At 36.6% G+C, this 21,512-nt stretch overlaps 1 protein-coding gene across 5 annotated transcripts in view; it reads right to left on the minus strand.

The window, feature by feature from the left end:
- Positions 1-1,724: 1,724 nt before the first annotated feature.
- The window catches only part of TRPC3 (transient receptor potential cation channel subfamily C member 3), an 81,432-nt gene continuing 61,644 nt past the window's right edge, over positions 1,725-21,512 (minus strand). For 2 of the 5 annotated variants that reach the window (XM_028492246.2, XM_055086206.1), the window contains exons 11-13: positions 14,015-14,113; positions 5,199-5,274; positions 1,725-2,485 (exon numbers count right to left, since the gene is read on the minus strand). In XM_028492246.2, coding sequence (XP_028348047.1) covers positions 2,343-2,485; positions 5,199-5,274; positions 14,015-14,113 — 318 coding nt within the window. In that variant the 3' untranslated portion in view covers positions 1,725-2,342. Of the gene's footprint in view, positions 2,486-5,198; positions 5,275-11,329; positions 12,329-14,014; positions 14,114-21,512 lie in introns of those variants that run through there. The other 3 variants (XM_028492248.2, XM_024119518.3, XM_028492247.2) reach the window with 2 other exon arrangements.

Below are 21,512 nucleotides of genomic sequence, written 5' to 3' on the forward strand. Positions count from 1 at the left end.
CGTCCGGAGCCTGTGCTCCGCAATGGGAGAGGCCACAACAGTGAGAGGCCCGCGTACCGCAAAAAAAAACAAACAAACAAAAAAACACTAGTTTTACACAAGCATAGTAAATAAAGGAGAAAAAAACCTATGTTGAGAGCTCTAGAGTTGTGAAAGGTATGGACTGAAAAGATGTATGTACTCACATGGCATAGATGACATGAGTTTTATCTTCACTCAAGACTCCAAGAATCCTAAACTAGCTGCTTTTAACACTTTTACATTCAACATTTTTCCAACCCCAATCAAAAATATTACTTATTATTCTGCTCCACAGCTGTAAGCAAAAATATCCTCACTTGGAATCCTAGATAATTCTATGTATAAGACTGAAAGTGTTGTCTATTCTGGAAACTCCATATCTTTACTGTTGTAATATAAAGTGTAGTAACATACAACAATGAAAAATTCAGTATTTTATTCTGTTCTGAGGTATAACATAAAATACACAAACTTTGAAAAATGACAATGGTGTTTTTGTATGTTTTCACAATTTAAGATCTCAACTTTAGTAACTTTTCTACTTCAAAAAAAACCTAAGTTTCCCTTTAGGGTGGTGTAAAAACCAGTATTTCCGCACAATTCACTGGAGTTTTTTCCTTTGTAATAGAAAATCTCTTTTTAAAACCAAAAAACAAAACAAAACCCAAAAGGAAAGCCCTCTACCTATTATGGTTTCTGCAGCTATACTATTAGCATAGCACAAAAGTTAATGAAATATCCTACAATGGTAGCAAAAAATGTATAAAGTTCCTTTCTTAATTTAATTAAGTCTCCAAAAGTAGAAATTAAGAACTAATCTTTAAAGAGCTTTATGTAGTTCCATTTAATGTTCATTTTTGTCTTCATGTCTAGAAAGGCTTCCTGTGTGATAGTAATGACTCGAAGTATTATGTATGTAATTGGCTTTTAGAACCTATAAAACCATCTTTGAGCTATGATCATAATTTGTATTCTGGTAAGATTTGAAAGGAACAGACTGAAGAGAATTAGGACGGTAAGCATAACTCTATGAGAGATTTAAACCTAGCTGGTTAAAAAAAATACTTTGACGTTTTATGGTCTGTGAAGAGAGGAGGGAACTTACCAGTCCGTATCTATCCCCTTTCCTAGTAAAGTCATGAGGTATTGTGGATATTACCAGTGTTCAGCTCAGTTATATAGTAAGTCATACACATACATCACAATCTATTCTGTGTAGCAAGTGTAAGTGAAATGCCTTGATAAGGAAAAGGATGTCAATCATTGTAAGCAATGATGGCAAGAGATGCCTCAAAGGAAAATGAAACATACCTGGTGATGCTTGGACATGGCTTTCCAGGTACACAGCCATTGCTCCTTCCTATTCCTCCCCATAGCATACCCTCCAAAACTCAGAGTGGAGCTAACAGGCTAGATATGAAGTCAGTTGTTAACTTATTTAGCATTAAAGCATCAGAGGCAGAAATTAGGAGGTTATAACAAACTAACAACCCTGCATAACCCCCGACTTTACAAAATTCACCACCCCACTGACTAAATTCACATTACTGAAAAAAACCAAATGAAAATCTAAGACAGTAAGCAAACAGTATATACTTTAGAAAAATCTTTAATGTGTTGTTTTGAACAATTCTATGAAACAAGTATGTAATGTAATTATATTTTCTATTAACCCATTTCATTGTGAAATTCTTCATTCAGGGCTCAAAGGTTCTAGGATTATCAGTGATGTCAAAAATTCTAAGAAAATCTGACCAAGTCATAGCTATTTGTAAAATTTTTTCAGTTTATATTTTTCAAAAAAAAAAATCTCTTTAGCACTTGGACAAGGGAAGATATGCTACATAGTGATGGCCTTTTAATTTTTATTCGTATTTCGTTGGCAGTTCAGTTCAGTTGGTTTTGGCAACATTTATTGAGCACCTACTATGTACCAGGCACTGTACTAGATGCTGGAGACACAAAGATGAATAAGACATGGTCCCTGTCCCCAAGGAGCTTACAGTCTCTTAGAGGCAAACAGGTAGTGCAAAGACATACAGTTTATTCTAAAATGGACAAAAATATCAATAATGTAGTAATATTGGGCCTTTAAATACAATGGCACGTCATTGTTTGTAATGTCAAGGCAGACAATTAAAATGAAGACCATTTGCATGTGATAAAACAGTAAAATCATTAAGACCTAACTTTTAAAGATTCACATGATAAAGGTAGTTAATACTAAAAATTTACATCATAGTTTTTCAAGTATTTCATACTTAGAAATATTATTGCCCACATTTGTGCTATAGTCAAAGCCATAATTCCAGGTTACTGAATCATTCACATCTCAGCACGCTGGGATTCAGTTTCTCACTGAGTTTATGAATTAGAATGGCTAATTCCTCAGTCGCTTGGCTCTTGTCCTCCAAAAGTTCATAGCGAAGGCTGGAGATATCTTGCTTGATTTCTTTTAATTCACCTATGGTATTTGTATTAAAAAAACATATAATTGGTAATTTGCCCTTCATATTTAGAAAAAAACAAAGAGTGAAATTTATACATGAATGCATTTGTCTCATAACATCTCCAACATAGTTACTTTAGGTGTTTTCCTTTAGAATGTTTAAGGAATGTCTGCCTTTAAAAATGTACTGGCTTTGGAAAAAAAAAAGCTATAAAAAGTAGTTCAGCTATGTTTTAAAAGTAAAACTCAGCTAAAGTATTGTCCTGTGGCTCAGCCAATTTTTAACACAGGGTGATTTCTCTGTTAACTGGTCTATAATCAGAGTATCTCCTTTCTATCCTCAGGGAGTTTGTCTGGTTCCCTGAGCCATAAGGGTTGACACCTATATGGATCATCTCCCATTGCTAGGCTGGAAGGGAATCCTAGCAAAATGAAACATTTCTAAAAATGAATCAATCTATATAACAGGCAAATACTCACACGTAAGAAGTAAATTGAGGTCAAGTTTGAAGTAAGGGAAAGGAAGGAAAAAGAGTAGGGGTATTTCTTAGCGAAGGCATGGCAATGAACATGGAGCTAAGGAACAAACAAATTAGTTTCTGTGGCACAGGGGATGATGTATAAGGAAATAACAAGCAATGGTGAAATTAAGGAGTTTAGATGTGATACCACTGGCAATGTTTACAAACACAGAAGTCTCCATAGGAAACTTCTGGCTATTAAAACACAATTATTCCCATAATTTAGCTTGGTAATACTCTGAGCATGTGTAGATTGCAATTAATAACTGGATTCTCTTGCAAATAATTGTAATGTAGATAAGCCATTGACCTTAAAAGGTAAACCTTGGGGCATGAATTTATCTTGAATCCAAGAAATGATTCTTTAAATCATTGGCACTTTAATAGCTTTCTATAATAAAATCATATGTAAAACACATCTTTCATGATATTTCCTGGTATCTTTATGATGCTTTAAAGTATAATCTATGTTCTTTTATTATATAAACGTCAGAACCTTTTATTTTAAAGAATTCTAACTCTTCCTCAAGAATACACACGAAACATTTGATTCTTTTTGTGGCAAAAAAAAGGTGGGGGGGGCTTTTCCTTTCACATCTGGCAACATAGAGGAAATAAACTGATCAAATTCGAAATCGCGAGGTCAGTCTTTGGTGGAAGAAATGGATTCTCACAGCATTTAATATCATATTTGGACCATAAGCCCAGTGGGCCCCCTTTCACCTCCCTACTACTACATTCTCCTTCCTTGTTTTTGAGTTATGGGAAGCCTACACACTAAGTGTTGTACTTAGTCTGCCAATATAGGAAACACAAATTACTCAACCTCTTTGGAATTTAGCTTCTTCATTTATTCAGTGAACAGGTTAAATTATATGATATACTTTCTTAGTTAGAACTTTGTTCAAAACTCCAAATTTTCCTTAATTCGTTTTCCTCTTTTGTATAAAAGGACTTGGAAGATGACTCCTTGTTTTTGATGCTGTCATGGTGGCCCACTGCCCCCTTCACTTAGTTTTTTTGTTTGTTTTCAGGGAGGTTATGGTACAACAGATAAGGTTTCTGCTTTCTAAACTAAAACTCAATTCCAAACCTGTCTCTCTGAGACTGTTTCTAGGTCACCATGATTGGATTTTTGCTGGTTTCCAATCACACATTCTTAGATTTCTACAAACACATACCATTGTATTGACTCAGATTTGTAAGAGATTCCTTGCATTAATCAAGTAGTGGCTTCAAAGCTCATCAATAGTTTAACCTTTTCTTATCAGCGTAGCTCTATCTAGTAGCATCTCACTGGTGTTGAAAGCTATAGTTTCTACTTTTAGGGCAACTTATTTCTCCCTGGTTGATTTCTTTCCATCTCTGAACCTGTTCTTTGGCTTATACCCCAGCCTTTGATGAAAAAGTGTTATAGTCCAGACAGACGTGCTGCCTAGGATATGCCTGGAAAACAGGTGCCAAGAAGAAAAGTGAAAGGCAAAAGAGAAACACCAGATGAGAAAAATGGGTTAGAGATTTCTTTCTGGACAACAAAGTAAAGATTTTTCTGAAGAAATGTGGATTCTGTTTGAGCCAACGTTATTTTACCTGCATCACCGGAAAAATGTTAACACTCAATGTGAACTCCCTGAAACAGAAGTGAAACTACAGACTACTTACGTAATAGGGATTAAAAACTCCCAGAAAGATGGCAGACTTTACATTCTAAGAAATCAGGGCATTCTGTAGTGATAAACTGTCTCTGATTGACAATTGAAGTAACTGTTTCTTTAAAAAGACAGAGTTTTAGAAATGTAGCGCAAGATTCTCCTGTCAATCTTGGGGAGGAACCCAAACAGTTACCTGAGATTGGATTTTTTTTTCTTTTTCACACGTTTTAATTTTAATTTATTATTAAAAATGTTTTGTACTGAAATCAGTAATGCCCCCGTCTTTCCTACTGGGATTAAGTGGCTTAGTCTTGCTTTGATATATTATGATGAGTCAAAATACAAGGCAACTCCAAAATCGACTTAAATTTGTTTTCTTTTTTTTTTTGAAAGCAGGGTAAGAAGGAATTGCACTAACAATAGTTATTTCTGGTTGACTTTTACTTTCATTTTTTACTTTCCCATATTGGATTTTTAAAGTATCCTTCAATATGAAGTTTTCCAAGTTCATTAAATTAGTTGTAAAAGGATGTTTCTCAAGTTGAAGGTGCTTACCTTCATTAACTTCATCATTTTCTTTGTCTACTTGTGCTTTCAAAACATACCGCTTTATAAGTCTTTTCATTATCTGCTGTTGGGCCAAAAAAAAAAAAATTGTATCACCAATGATACACATAAGTAATCTGGATCTTATTTCCCGAAGAGCCTTACATACCTGTAAAGCAAAGAACTCAGGGGAGAGAAGCTGTATGTAACTATTTACAGAAGACTCACCCAGATTTCAGAACCTCATACCTTTTCACCTTGTACTGAGTTTTAGTGCATGATCCACAAACATTGCCTTGACCCAGCCTTCACCCTCACTGCCACCCCACTCAGGGGATGCAAGAAGCTTCAAAAGAAGTTAAGCTGAAAGACTTCAATTCATGGCTTCTCTTTCAAATAATGATTTCTCTTTAAGGAGCACTGACACTAAATTATCTATAGATACTACTTTATTTCTCACTGTTTAAAAAATATATAAATATATGCTTAATATGGAGAATTTGGAAAATATAGAGAACTAAACAATAAACAAAAATCATCAATTATCCCACCGTCCAAAGATAATCGTTGTTATTTTGGTGTATGTCTTCCCAATATCTTTAAATTTTGCATATATACTAATTACTATATGTATTACATTTTATGTTGCCTAAATACCATATATTCTGTTATATTATATGTTTTCCTCTCATAGCAATATATATTGTGAATATATTTCAAACTAAATAAATGCTCTTACAAGATAATTGTTTATCCATATGGAAAAAATTAAATTGGAGCCCTACTTCATACCATGCACAAAAAAAGGAACTCCACATGCATCTTAAATATGAAAGACAAAGCTTTTAAATCCTTTAAAAGAAAGTACAGGAGAATATATTTATAAATTCAGTGTACAACTGGATGTTTTTTAAACAAGATAAAAATTCTAATTATAGTATTTCTACCATAATTATAATTCTATTATAATCTCTACTTTTCAGATTTATAAACTCAACTTCATTACAATTAAAACTTCATTAAAACTTCTGTTTATAAAGATACCATAAAGAAAGTAAAAAGGCAAGCCACACACTGGGAGAAAATATTGATGATACTTACAACTGGTAAAGAATTTGGATCCAAGATATATGAAGAATTTTAATAAGAAAAACTCAAATAATCCAATAGAAAAATGGGCAAAAGACAAACAGGCACTTCACTGAAATGGAATTGTGAATGGCCAACATGCATATAAAACAATCTCAAACTCTTTTCTTGGGGAAATACAAATTACAGTTAAAAGGAGATACATGGGGGTGGGGAGGGGAATTGGATGAAGGCAGTCAAATGGTACAAACTTCATTATAAGATAAATAAGTACTAGGGATGTAATGTACAACATGATAAATACAATTAACACTGTTTTATGTTATATATGAAAGTTGGTAAGAGAGTAAATCCAAAGCGTTCTCATCACAAGAAAAAAATTTTTTTCCATTTGTTTAATTTTGTATCTATACAAGTTGACTGATGTTCACTGAACTTATTATGATAATCATTTCATGATGTATGTAAGTCAGATCATTATGCTGTACACCTTAAACTTATACAGTGCTGTATGTTAATTATATCTCAATAAAACTGGAAAAAAGGAAAAAAGTGATACAATTTTATATCTAAAAAGGGAAAAATTAATAAATCTTATAATGCCAAGTGTTGGAAAGGATATGGATCAATGGGACTTCTGTACTTCACTGGCATGAGTACAAGTACAGTAGACCACTTTGAAAAACAAGTCGGCATTATCTTTTTGTAATTGAAGTACAGCTGATTTACAATATTATATTAGTTTCAGGTGTACAACACAGCGATTCAATATTTTTAAAGAGTACACTCCATTTAAAGTTATTATAAAACAATGGCTATCTTTCCCTGTGCTGTACAATATATCCTTGTAGCTTATTTTATTCATAGTAGTTTGTACCTCTTAATCCCCTATCAATTTGGCATTATCTTTTAAAGTTGGACACTTGCATATCCTTTCACTCAGAAAGGCCACTCCTTGGTATAGGCCCTAGAGACACTTAGCACATGTGGACCAAGAGACAGACATAGACAAGGTTTATAGCAATCTTGTCTGAGACAGCAAAAAACCTGGAAACAATCCAAACAAATACCAACAGAAGAATAGACAAATAAATCATGGTATGTTATACAATGTAATGTCATTCTCTTCATTAATGAAATTAATTAATGCAATTAATGAACCATGGCCACACACAACAGTATGGATGAATCTTAGAAGCATAAATGTTGAATGACAAATTCAAGTGGCAGACTTCACAAAGTATGAAACTATCCTTATAAAGTTACTAAATAAAAGTAAATCCACATAATGCATTTTTAGGACTATCTATATTTGTGATAAACCTATATTTGAAAAGAAAGCCAAAGCCAGAGGATGAGAAACCCAAACTTCCAGATAGTGACTATCCCTTAGGTGGAGGCAAGGGTGTGGCCTATGGAGGAGCACCCATGCAGAGGCAGTGGACAGATAATGTTATCCCTCTCATGGAAGTGGTGGCTTCCTAGGTATGCATGTAATTATACTTCATAATTGACGTGCTGCACATATTCTTGTGCATATACCAAACATTAAAAAGACAATAAAGAAAAAGAAAGTTCTAACTGAAATGCAGATATAGTAAGGGTGGAAAATGTACCTCAGTTTTAAGAAAGTATGAATTATGAACCAAAGTGACCCACTAGATGCCAAGGTCAAGTAAAAAGGAGAAATCTAGGATAATTCAAAATGTCTGTCTCAGAGAATAATGACAGATTGAGAGGGAGCCCATGCTATCAAAAAGGAAAAGCCCATTTTACCAGTCATAATAAAATATGTATAAAACTTGTTGAGTTGTGTGGAATCTGGACCCCAGGACAGACCTTAGGCAGGACTCATTCATTCATTCACCAAATATTTTTAGTGAGTGCCAGCTCTGTGCCAGGTACCATACTAGGCACTGGAGATGCAACAGTGAATACAATCCCTGCTCCAACGAAACCTCCCTGGAACAATTCACTGTGACGGGTGGGATATAATTAGGTTTAGGGGACAATGCAGGCATATTCCCATAGAAAGAAAAAACAAACGAAGTGTTTATCAGTTAAAAGCAGCTTGAAAGGCAGTAATACAAATCAGTGGGAAAGAAAAGACTGCTCAACACATAGGGCCTAGACAATGGACTATCCTTACAGGGAAAGTTAAGATTAGACCTTCCTCACACCATATATTAAAGAAGAGAGACAAATGGACGAAAAATCTAAATGTGAAAAGCAAAAACTTTGAAAGGAATATGGTTATGTTTCTCGAGAAAGCTAACAGAAAGGGTAAGCCGTAAGGAAAATGTTGATAAATCTGACCATATTAGGACAATTTAAAACTTTCATACAAGGAAGAACATCAATAACATGTGCTCTTCTGTCAGATGGGATTTTTCCTGTTGTCCTGGAATTGTTGATAAACCCAAGACTGATGAAAGAGGATGCTAAGTACCAGATCAGCCACCATGGTCTAAGACCACGTTGCCCCCTGCAGCTGGAGCCAGCCACCTCCCCTCAGGGTTTACTGAGACTCACTAGACCAGTACCGAACTTACCAACTACTTTCTCCTCACCTCCCATAAGGAAAGAGAGTGAGACATGGGAGGGATGATGGGCCTTGCAGGGAGAGAGGTTATTCTCTCCCTTACCTGTGTGGAAGGGAGAAGGTGCAGCCCGCCTCCTAGAAGCGAACGGAAGAAGGAAATCCAAGGCAATGTAAAGTTTAGGGTTGCCTGTAGGAAAGGGAGCCTGGCATCCTGCTCCCAATTAGATGTCTGTTCCAGCAGGCTGGCTGGCCTGATCCTGGTAATTTAGTCAGAAAGGAAAAAGAACTGTGATAAGAGAGGAACAGCCATTGGGTCAACCTGTACTCTCAATATTTGACAAACAGAGACACATTTCCACTATGTTGGTTAGAACACGCATCAGTGGGAAACGATAATCTTTTCAATAAATGGGGTTTGGACAATGGGCTATCCTTATGGGAAAGGTGAAAGTTAGATCCACACCTCAAGTGAGAGCCAGATCTCTGCATCAGGGAGCTGTGCATCGCCTTTTCAAACCCTTTAAACATGCCCTCGCCCAGTTAGACAGGCAGCAGTTTGGTGACGGCCACAGGCAGGACATCAGGATTTGATCAGTGTTAGAGCACTAGTGACGAACAACAAGGAAGAGACTGCAACCTGCAGTTAACTCAAGGCAAAAGATGTTTACCTTTCAGCTTCTTCCCCTTCCCTCTCCACAGAGCACAGGATGAACACCTAGAAGAGTTAACAGGAGGAGGTGTGGACAAAGCAGACCACAGCCTTTAGCCACTGGAGTCACCTTCAGAGGTTTAGCTTGTGCTAGGAGTGAGGAGAAGAGTGCTAGATTGATTTGGAGAGTTTCTTTCTTTCTTTCTTTTGCTTTCTTTCTTTCTTTCTTTCTTGCTTGCTTGCTTGCTTTTTTGTTTTCTTGCTTTCTTTCTTGCTTTCTCTCTTTTTCTCTCTCAATAATTTTTATTTATTTATTTATTTATTTTTGGCCATGCAGCATGGCCTGCAGGATCTTAGTTCCCCCACCAGGGACTGAACCCAGGCCCTCAGCAGTGAAAGCACCAAGTTCTAACCACTGACTGCCAGGGAATTCTCAAGTTTCAAAATAAACATAACTATCTCTTTAATTACAAACGTGAGACTTTCTAATAACCCAAAGTCACTGGAAAGTTACGGAATCTTGATGAGGTGTTGTAAAGGGCTCCTCCATTCAGTGGAAAAGAAGAGTTCAAAATAAAACAGTTAGTGGGAAATTATTGAAAACAAAGTCACTTTTACACATTCACAGGCTGCAACTCCTTAGTGAACCATTACATGAAGTTAAAAGACAAACCAAAGAGGGAGAGAGGCTGCTTGCAAAACATACTGACCAAGAATCAGTATCCAGGACATGACAGAATTTTGACAAGTTACTAAGGTAAAGACAAACAGCCAAGTAGAATTAGGAAAAAGAATTTAAATTCACAAGAAAGGAAAACTGAATGACCAACAAATGTATGAAAAGATGTTCAATCTCATTGGTAATCAGAGAAGAGTACATTTAAAAAAGTAATACCAATTCACACATATACGTTTGGCAAACATTTTTTCTTTTGAAAAAAATTCAAACCCACAGAAAAGTTGAAAGTAAAATAAAGTGACTTCAGACCTTTCATCTTGATTCACCAATGTTAGAAATTTGCCACATTTGCTTTTTCTTGCTCCCTGTGTCTATTATTACTATATTGCTAAAGCATTTGAAAATAATTTTCAGACATCATGTCATTTTATCCCTAAATATTTCCATGAGTATCTTCTAAGAATGTTCTCTTATATAACCATGCTACAATGATCAAACTTTAGAAAAATTAACATGGATCAAACTGTCTAATACATAGTCTATATTCTGTCTCATTTTCCCAATCAAGGATCACATGTTGCTTTTAGGTGTCATGTATCTTCAGTCTCCTTTAATCTGGAACAGCTCCTTGGCCTTTCCTTGTCTTTCATGATGCTGACGTTTTTGAAGTATAAAGGGAAGTTGTTTTGTAGTTTGCAAAATTTAAAAATTCTGATAATACCAAGTTCTTGTGAGAAACTGGGAAACTCTTATACCCTGTTACTGGAAATAGAAATTGATATTACCACTTCCAGGTACACAACCCGGAAAAACACTTACAAATGTGCAAAAGGAGACATTTACTAGAATGTTCAATACAGCATTATTTATAATAGGCAAAAATGGAAAATAAGCTAAATTTTCATCAACAGAGGAATAAACAAACATTGTATATTCATACAATGGGATATTATAGAGCAGTTAGAATGAAAAACAAGATATATGTGTATCAGTATAGATAATTCTCAAAAATATAAAGATAAGTGAAAAAAAACAGAATAGGTAATGTTATTTATATATATTTCAAAACCACAGAAAACTAGTATCAATACATAATGGTATGAATATACTTATGTAAATAATAAATAAAGTATACATGGGAAGAACATACAAGAACTTTAAGATAGTGAAGATCGCCGGGTAGGGATAAAAGCCAATGTAATAGAGTAGGGGTATTTTAGTTGTATCAAAATTTCCTTACAAAAAAGATGCAAAAAGAATATGGCAAAATGTTATTATTTATTAAAGTAAGATGGTAGTGACATAGATGTCTAACAGGACATTTTGTGATACCTTTCTGTGTTTGAAATAGTCCATAATCAAAATTTAAAATAAAATAAAAACAATTAAAATACTCTTATAAATAGGTTTTTAATGCTGCCTAGCAAATCGCTGTGCCTGGCTAGCCTGGGCATTCATTACATCTTCAGTAGCCAACAGTCCTTCAGTCGCGATAAACAAATACTTTTCACTTTTACAAACAAAGCTGTAAAAACTTCATGTGGTAAAGAAACTGAGAATAACTCAGGGCTTATAAGGGTCTTATTTAGTACCATTCAGAAGTGCATTATTTAGAAATACTATCTCCAGAAAAAATGAAACTTCTAAAAATTTAAGTGAGGCAGAAGTTTGGAGTCAAAAATCTATGAATTTGAATGTAGGCCTTTATTTACTAGCTGAGTGAATTAAAGGTGCTTAAACTCTTTAAGCTTCCATTTCCTCATTTATAAAATGGGGGTAATAAAACTCAACTAATAAGTTGTACAGATTAAATAATCAAACGCATGTAAAAAGCATAGTTCCTGCTTAGAAAAGGACAGCTCTTGTTGGTATTATTTATAAAGTTTGAGGACTAAGATACTGCTACCCACATTCCTTAGTATAATACTCTAAAACATTTATGTAACATTATTCAAAACCACACTTAGAAAGTCTATGAAAACTTACATTTACTGCCATATAGAAAGTCTATGAAAACTTACATTTACTGCCAGAAGGGACAATAACAGGAAAATAAAATATTTTAAACATTCATATAGTGTTCAAGTTCCCTAGAAATATCCTGAGCAAAACTATTCAGATTAAATTCCCTCGTTGAAGGGAAATGAAGAAGGCATATTCATCTCCATTTCATCTTTAACCTGCAGGGAAAATTATAGTTATAGGCTTAATTTTTTCCCTTCAAAATTTGATGTGTTTTAAGCTTTCCATGCATCCCACAAAAATGTCCACCTTAATATTTATAGCTTAAATATACTTTTCTACCACTGCACCAAGTTGGAGTCTCTCTAAAAGGCAAGAAGACACCTGCTATTGGACTGAAATCAGTTTCCCCACATATGACACTACATGGTAATAGTCCATCCCTTAGTTCATGTTGGAAAGATAACTGATGTGAATTCCAAAATGATTTGCAGCTCAAAGAAGGTGCAAAGTTTAGCCATTTCCATTCTATTAGGTAGCTTGTCTGGTGAACCCAAGGCAGTATTGTATAGCAGTTGAGAAAGTGGGCTACAAGGACAAATAGCTTGGATTTGAGTGTGTTTTGAGTTATTTACAAGCAATCAAATCTTGGTGACAATCTGTGTAATGGAAATGTTAGCATCTATCTTGTAAAAGATAATACAAGTTAATTACATAGAAGGTGCTCAATTAATGTAACTATTGTTCCTTATTATCATTTATGTTTCTTTTATAAAGAAAATTTTGATTAACCCATCTTAATAATGCTGGTACTGTAGGCAAAGATCATGAAACTTGTGAGTAATAAGTAAAAGTATCACTTAAAATATTATCTTTACCTAAATTTCTGATGGATTCTTTAATCAAAGCCAGTACCACAAATTAAATCGATCAATAACAGAATCATCTTCTTTCCCTCTTGGTCAAACTGCTGACTAATGCAACAGAAGTCTATAAATTAACTTCCACATTCCACAGACCTCCAGGAATTATCCATATTTCTCAATATGAGAATGTGAGTCACTGTTTAAGGAAGACATTGTAATATTATTGAGTGGACTACGGATTTCCTCTATCCAAGGTGTGGAAAGCTTGGTCCTAGTTACCTCAAACATTATCTCTTGCAAACAAATCCAAGTTCATTTCTCAGCCCTCCATTAAGACTGGGAGAAGGAATGAGATTTGGATGGTTGCATATGTGTGTATGCCCTGCCTTTTCAAAAAGCATCAAAGCTTTTCTTTTCACTTGCTTATTTTTTACTGATTCAAATTCAACTAACAATTGTTAAGTAATCGATCAGATACTTTTACATTTATTTCCTCATTTACTCCTACAGAGAAGCCAAATTTGACTGACATCGGTAGATTCTATAATCTGAATTTTAGCAACCTATAAAGTGTGACTATAAGGTAATAAGATTGATTTGGACAAACACAAAGAACTTGGAAGTAGAGAGCAGAATTTTAGGGAGGGAAGGGTCCTTGGAAATCATGTGTTTTTCATTTTTTCATACCACTCATTGTGACATACATACCCTGACAGATCACCATTGCACAGCCTCTGAATAAACATCTGTGATTCAGACCCTGCTACTTTTTCCAGACAGTTGGTTTGGTCTATTTTTGGACAATTGTAGCTGTTAAAAAATTCCTTTGTATTGAGCCAAAGTCTGCTTCACTGTACTTTCTAACTACTGGTCCAAGTTTTGTTCTTTGGAGAAACAGAGAATAGATTTCCTTCTTCTTCTACTTGATCAGCTTTCAAATATTTTTCCTCTGGGTTTCCCTGGGTTCCCATACCATTTTATTTATATCTCACTTATACCACATAGCCATATCCCAAGGTTGTATGAACGTTCACCTACTTTTTTCTTTCCTTCCCTTCCTCTCCACCTCCGTGCTGCCCTTCCACTCCAGTGGAGAGATCCTTGAAGCCATGGACTGTATATTTGTAGTCTTACAACCTAAGACCATGCATAACAGAGGATATCCTGAATGTGCCATGAAGCTTAAGGTGAATTCCTCATATTACCATGTACTTCCAGTAAAATCAAGCCTATGTGAATTAGATCAGAGACCATCATGTGGGCCGAAGACAGTCTAACACTATCTGAGCCAGAGGTGTTCCCAAGCCAAAGAAGGTTGTTAAAGCAGAGCTGCCACAGAAGAGAGTAGAGAGACAAGAACCTACAGCCCAGCTTTTGTGGAGGCTTACAATATACTCTCATTTCTCAAGGTCATATTAGCATATCTATGTACTTTTAACTTGAATTAACACAGGTATTCATGAGCAGAATTCAATCATAGCTATCCCTCCAAGTCTTTATGTTCTCCAGAAAAATCATCCCCAGTTTTTCAAAAAAATTCTTCATATACATAAAAATTACCTCTGCATGCTCGTAATAATTAATGTTAATATAAATAATACTGCCATTGATCAAGGCACCTAAAAATTTTTCCTTTGTTGCCCTTTGAGACACATCTGAATCTCTGTCTTTGAAGTAACTGTCATGGAGAGGAAACATTCATTTGAATGTAAAACATGTAAGATGATGACCTGATTGGTGATGGCCACATATTTTTTTGAAGGTGGATGTAACTTTTTTTTTTTTTTTTTTTTTTGCCAAGCCCTGCGGCATGTGGGATCCTAGTTCCCCAACCAGGGATCAAACCTGTGCCCCTTGCAGTGGAAGCACAGAGTCTTAACCACTGGACCGCCAGGGAAGTCCAAGGATGTGACTATTTTTGAAAAAATGTGAAGTCAGATGGCACTGTCTTGTTAATAAGGTGAATGATTAGCTGAGTTCAGGACTGAGAAAGTAACAAAGAACTTTTTTGTGTCTTATAAACTAATTATAGAAGTAACTCTTTAGAGATATTCCAAAAATATTCTGATCTGTGATATAAACCATTAGAACTAGTGTATTACAAAGGTCACCCCTTTGAAGGAAAAATCCCCATTTAGCAGATCAAGATTTGGAATTTCTTTAAGGTAAATCACATAATCACACTACATGAAACAAAAATTCATAACAAATAAACCAATTGTTATCACTCATGGAGTTGATAACAGGTAGATTTTTATCTAAATGTAATCAAGATATTTATATGAAGTTTGGTGTATATATAGCTGATTGAGACTTTTTCCCTCCGTTTCTCTTTTTCTGCTATCACTTTTGGGGAGCTACAGAAGACTATGTCACAGGCGCAGGGAATTCTTCTCTTTAGAAAATATGAAATATACAGGATTCTGGAGTCTCTAGGCATTTAGCAAGGATCATCTCATGCAGAGGCATAGCCATTTTCAATTTAACAGTATACTTAGAGGTTTCTCCACTTCTTCTAAATCACTCAAAAGCAATAAGGAGAATAGGAAACAGAAACACTAACTCCTTCATTAATGAGACTTAGAGGAACTATATTCTTTTTTAGAAAGGTTATATGTAAAGGTCAAATGGGGATATGGAGAAATGCCAAGAGCAGACATTCATGGCTGAGAATGTCCTTGACCTTTTGATACAAAGGCTACAGAAGCTTAGAATTATAGGGCTGAAGGAGAAATTATAAAGAAAAGCCATAATTGCTAGAAGTACTTTGTGAGTGAGGTGGAGAGGGAGAGTCTGCCTTGTGAAAAATCCTGCAGTGCTATTTTTGACAAGAGATAATAAAGAATAAGTTGAACTCACATACACAATGCTGTGCCTAAAGGCAAATTCCTACTAGCCTGGGATGGGGCCCTGGAATTCTCTGACCCCACTCCAACCTCCTGAAAGCAGCTGGTCTGAGAAGAACTTACTTCATTCAAAACTGAGTAATAGTCAGTAAGGAATCTAAAAAACATCTATACTAAGACAGTCCAAGAAAAAAAGGAAAATAACAAATAGCAAATAGAGAACACTCACTAGAAAAATGCTAAAGAAGAGATGAAAACATAATGCCATTATTGAAACATAATCTTTTAAAAATAGGGACCAATCATGTCTTCAAAATAAGAGCACAAGGAAAATATGGTAAGTCAAAGTAGGAAATGATATATAAGTCGGAAAATCTCAAGAAGAGGAGGAAGAAAAAAATTAAATCATCACAGAAATGAAAGATATATTTGAAGCAGCATACATGAAGATAGACAGGAATAAAAGACAGGATGGGAAAAAAGGAGCCAAAGAGAGAAATGGACAAAAAATTCAAAAGGCATAGAGAAAAAAAGATTCAGCAGGCATCTAATTGGTATCTCTGAAGATGAGACCTCAAATAATGGAACAGAAAAAATATTTCAAGGTATAATTCAAGGAAATTATTCAGAAATAAAAGAAGACTTGAATGTACAATTTGAAAGGACAGACTCCATGCCAGGAAAAATTCATGTAGATCCACCTACAGAACAATCAATTGCAAGTTATTGGATTCAAAAGATAAACAAAGAAAATTTGGGCATTCAAATCAAAATCTCAGGTCAACTATATGAGAAAAACAATCAGGCTGGCCTCAAACTTTTCCACATCAACATTCCATTCTAGGAGCAGTGGAACAATGTTTACAAATACATCAAGAAAATAAAGTCATATCTAAGAATTTTACAGCTAGTCAATATGAATATATAGAAAATAGGAAACAGTTTAGGACATGAAATAACTCAGAGAACGTAGTTCCCATGAGCTCTTTTTGAAGAAACTGGAGGAAGACAAACTTTACCTGACAAAGAGATTAATGGAAAATTAAGGCAAAAAGACTGATGGTGAGTACTGACTGTTTAGCTGTGAGACTAAAACTAAAACAAATGTGAATTATAATCTTACAAGGTAGTGAAGAGGATCAGAAAATATCACCCCCAAATATAACACTTTGACAGGATTACTTTGAGCTGAAGGCAATTAAGAAGCAGAAGACACAGAAGGAGCTCACTGCCTTCCTCCCAACTGCCCAAGAACAGGACATAAATTTCCCTTTGTGCAGGTCTTCCCCCTCCCCTCTCCCATACCAAGAGGAAGAGAAACAAGCATCATCACTAGAAACAGAAAGTTGGCTCAGAGATGGGTCTGCACAAACACAAACCTTACTACAGTAACCCTAATCTTCCATTAATTTCCCCATATATATACTTACCTTCACACAATTTACCACCCCTGGGAGCCCAAAGACATCCTCTTTCCTTTGTCTTGTCACTTCTCCACAAATTCATTGCCCTTTTTAGGATGATATATAAGCCTCAATTTCTAACTACCCCTTTGAGTTACTCATCACCAAATTCTCCCATGTGTTTGCACTTTGTATGCATAAATAGTTTTTTTTTTCTTCTGTTAATCTGCCTTTTGTTAGTTTAATTCACAGGCCCCAGCTACAGAACCTAATGGGTAGAGGAAAGGTATTTTTGTTCCACCCCTACAATTCTAAGGATTTAACTAGCAACAGCTGGGAGGAAGAGGGGAAAAATGGTGAAAGATAAAGTAAATATACTGATTTTTTCATATTTTAGAGCTGGAGGGTCAAAACTTGAGACTTATAAATCAAATAACAGATATAAGTATGTGTAAAGCACCAAGACAAATAATATAATCCACTTTGGCAGAGACTGCCAATTCTCTTCCCTGGTTTTTTAGCTCAGCACACGGCCACTAGGAATTAAGACTTATTTCGCAGCCTCCATTGCAGACATGTTGTTTGTGTAACTTTACAGAAGTTCCTTACAGGAAGGAGGCATCTTTCTTCCCTATCACTGTCTGACTATATTTTGGAATGCAGAAATAACAGCCAGAGCTCCAGTAGCTTTCTTGGACTGTGAGATCATGTTAGAATGAAAGCCAATCATGACAGAGTAATATGATAGAAACAGACTGGGCCCCTGACAGTGGTAGGTACCATACCAGCCCTGGAATGACCACCTCCAGAATTCCTGAAGAGAAGAGAGAAGCATATTTCTATGTTCTTTCAGCTATTAGTGGTTGGTATTTCTGTGTGATTTGCACCACTTAATCCTAATTAATATGAACACTCTGAGGACTACTTTAAAATGATACTGGGTACACGAATGAAGATCTGAACAAATGGAAAGGTGTCATATTCTTGAAAAGGAAGATGCAACATTATAAAGATGTCAATTCTTCTTAAGTTAACACAACGCCTAAAATACCAACAGAATATTTTGCAAATTATACAAGCTGACTCTAAAGTTTAAGGAGAAAAATAAACAAGAAAGAATAACCAGGAAAATTATGCAAAATAATTTGAGTAAGAGTCTCTTCAAGTAAGAGTCTTGAAGTAAGGACATATGTATGTGTTTCTGTGTATTTTGTTTGATTTTGTTTTAAACTATAGTAATTAAAACAATGTGGTTCTATAGCATATTGATAGCCCAGAAATAAATCTAAGTAGATATGGGAACTTAGTAAATGATAAAAGTGATATTTCAAATCAATAGAGAAGACAGATTATTCAACACACCCAGTTGTGTAATCATCTGGAAAAAAAATAAATTTGGATCCCCACCCACACATTGCATCAAACTATATTCTATACAGATCAAATATTATCATGTAAAAAGTGAAACCATTAGTGTACCAAGGAAAATATGGGTAAAACATTTCTTAAATATCCTCATATGGGAGAGGAGCTTTTGAAATAGGACACAAAATCTGAAGCCATAAACAATTTGTAAAGTTGACTACACACAATTCTAAAAGGTTGGGAAAAAATACCCACAAATATTAAAAAGACACACAACAAACTGGGGGAAAAATTCTCAACTCCTATCACAGGTAAAGGGCTGATTTTCTTAAAATAATTCTTAATTCTTAAAAGAATTCTTCCTAATTTACAACAAAGAGCCCATCAAGAAAAGCAAATAAATATTGGGTCTTAAGCATATAGAAAACTAAGCCTAAAAAGATGGTCAAATTCATTCATTACAAAGAATGCAGGGGCTTCCCTGGTGGCGCAGTGGTTGCGCATCCGCCTGCCGATGCAGGGGAACCGGGTTCGCGCCCCGGCCTGGGAGGATCCCACATGCCACGGAGCGGCTGGGCCCGTGAAGCCATGGCCGCTGGGCCTGCGTGTCCGGAGCCTGTGCCCCGCAACGGGAGAGGCCACAGCGGAGGGAGGCCCGCATACCACCAAAAAAAAAAAAAAAAAAAAAAAAAAAAAAAAAAAGAATGCAAAGTAAAATGTGACACTGTGGTATCATTTTCACCTATCAATTTGGACAAGATAAAAACCTTTGGTAACATACTATTGGTAAATTAAGGAGGAAATGGGCACTCTTGTACGTTTATTGTTAAGAATATACACTGGGCTCAGACGCCGGCTGAAGCCGGCTAGTGCCCAGCACCCCACATGACTCAGACCCCACGCCCAGCCCTCAGGCGACTGCACCTGACTGGGAAGCCCCTGACAGGAGGCCACCGCTCAGGCGTCTCTGGGACCTGAGGAAAGGAGCCCCCAACAGGACGTCCGGCCCTCAGGTGACTCTGTGACAGGGCGGCTGCCCGAGGAGTGAACTTCCATTTTGGAGAGGGGCCCACATGTGAGGGAAGAGCAGATGGTCTCTATCAGCTGAGGGCTTGAGCTCAACAACCAAAACGAAGCAAATTCCAACAACAACCATGTGCCTGCTAGAGGACCTGGAGCCTTAAATCAGTCTCCAGCCCTGACCAGCAGCTCCCGCGCAGCCTCCTGTGTGAGTTCCTGAGCAGAGGACCCAGCTCACCTGCACAGGTACCCACAAAGAAATAGTATCCTGGCAAAATGAGGCAGGAGCAGAAGAGTTGAACATGTGTGAAAAGGAAAGTGAATCATAGTCCATTCAGTCTAGTATAAAACGGGAAAATTGTTACAATCATTTGAAGACCCAAGAGAATGATAAAAGGCACACTATCACTAGAGAGTTGTTTACTCATGAGAAACTGCTACCGTGTAGGAGAAGGATAATAAACCTGATTTGGTTGTCTAGGAGCACTCAAGTACTTCCACCCAACCTTGGACAGAGTTAAAGACAGCTTCGTTGTGGCTCACAGAGAAAACCAAGCAGCTTTGCTGGTAAGAGGATTCTAAGGGAAGAGGAGAAGGAAAGTAGCAGGAAGGAAAACAGACATCAAGAGGGTCTTGGTGCTCTGGCCTGGTGTCAGACCTGAGCCTCTAAGGTGGAAGAGCCGAGTTCAGGACATTGGACCACCAGAGACCTCCCAACCCCATGTAAGATCAACTGGCGAGAGCTCTATAAAGAGACCTCCATCTCAACACTAAGACCCAGCTCCACTGAACGGCCAGCAAACTCCAATGCTGGATGCCCCATGCCAAACAACTAGCAGGACAGGAACACAACACCCATTAGCAGAGAGGCTGCCTAAATTAATATAAGTTCACAGACACCCCAAAACACACTACCAGACGTGGATCTGCCCACCAGAAAGACAAGATCCAGCCCCACCCACCAGAACACAGGCACCAGTCCCCTCCACCAGGAAGCCTAAACAAGCCACTGAACCAACCTTAGCCACTGGGGGCAGACACCAAAAACAATGGGAAGTATGAACCTGCAGCCTGCGAAAAGGAGACCCCAAACACAGTAAGTTAAGCAAAATGGAAAGACAAGGACCTAGAAGAACTAAAGAGAAAACATACAATGATGAACAACACAATAAATGAGATTAAAAATTCTCTAGAAGGAATCAATAGCAGAATAACTGAGGCAGAAGAACGGATAAGTGACCTGGCAGATAAAATAGTGGAAATAACTACCGCAGGGCAGAATAAAGAAAAAGAATGAAAAGAATTGAGGACAGTCTCAGAGACCTTTGGGACAACATTAAAGGTACCAACACTTGAATTATAGGGGTCCCAGAAGAAGAGAAAAAGAAAGGGTCTGAGAAAATATTTGAAGAGATTATAGTTGAAAACTTCCCTAACATGGGAAAAGAAATTGTCAATCAAGTTCAGGAAGCACAGAGAGTCCCATAGAGGATAAATCCAAGGAGAAACACGACAAGGCACATATTAATCAAACTATCAAAAATTAAATACAAAGAAAAAATACTAAAAGCAGCAAGGGAAAAGTGACAAATAACGTAGAAGGGAATCCCCATAAGGTTAACAGCTGATCTTTCAGCAGAAACTCTGCAAGCCAGAAGGGAGTGGCAGGACATATTTAAAGTGATGAAAGGGAAAAACCTACAACCAAGATTACTCTTCCCAGCAAGGATCTCATTCAGATTTGATGGGGAAATTAAAACCTTTACAGGGCTTCCCTGGTGGCGCAGTGGTTGAGAGCCCGCCTGCCGACGCAGGGGACACGGGTTCGTGCCCCGGTCCGGGAAGATCCCACAAGCCGCGGAGCGGCTGGGCCCGTGAGCCATGGCCGCTGAGCCTGCGCGT

The sequence above is a fragment of the Physeter macrocephalus genome, chromosome 7 (genome assembly GCF_002837175.3).
Source record: "Physeter macrocephalus isolate SW-GA chromosome 7, ASM283717v5, whole genome shotgun sequence".
NCBI lineage: Eukaryota > Metazoa > Chordata > Mammalia > Artiodactyla > Physeteridae > Physeter > Physeter macrocephalus.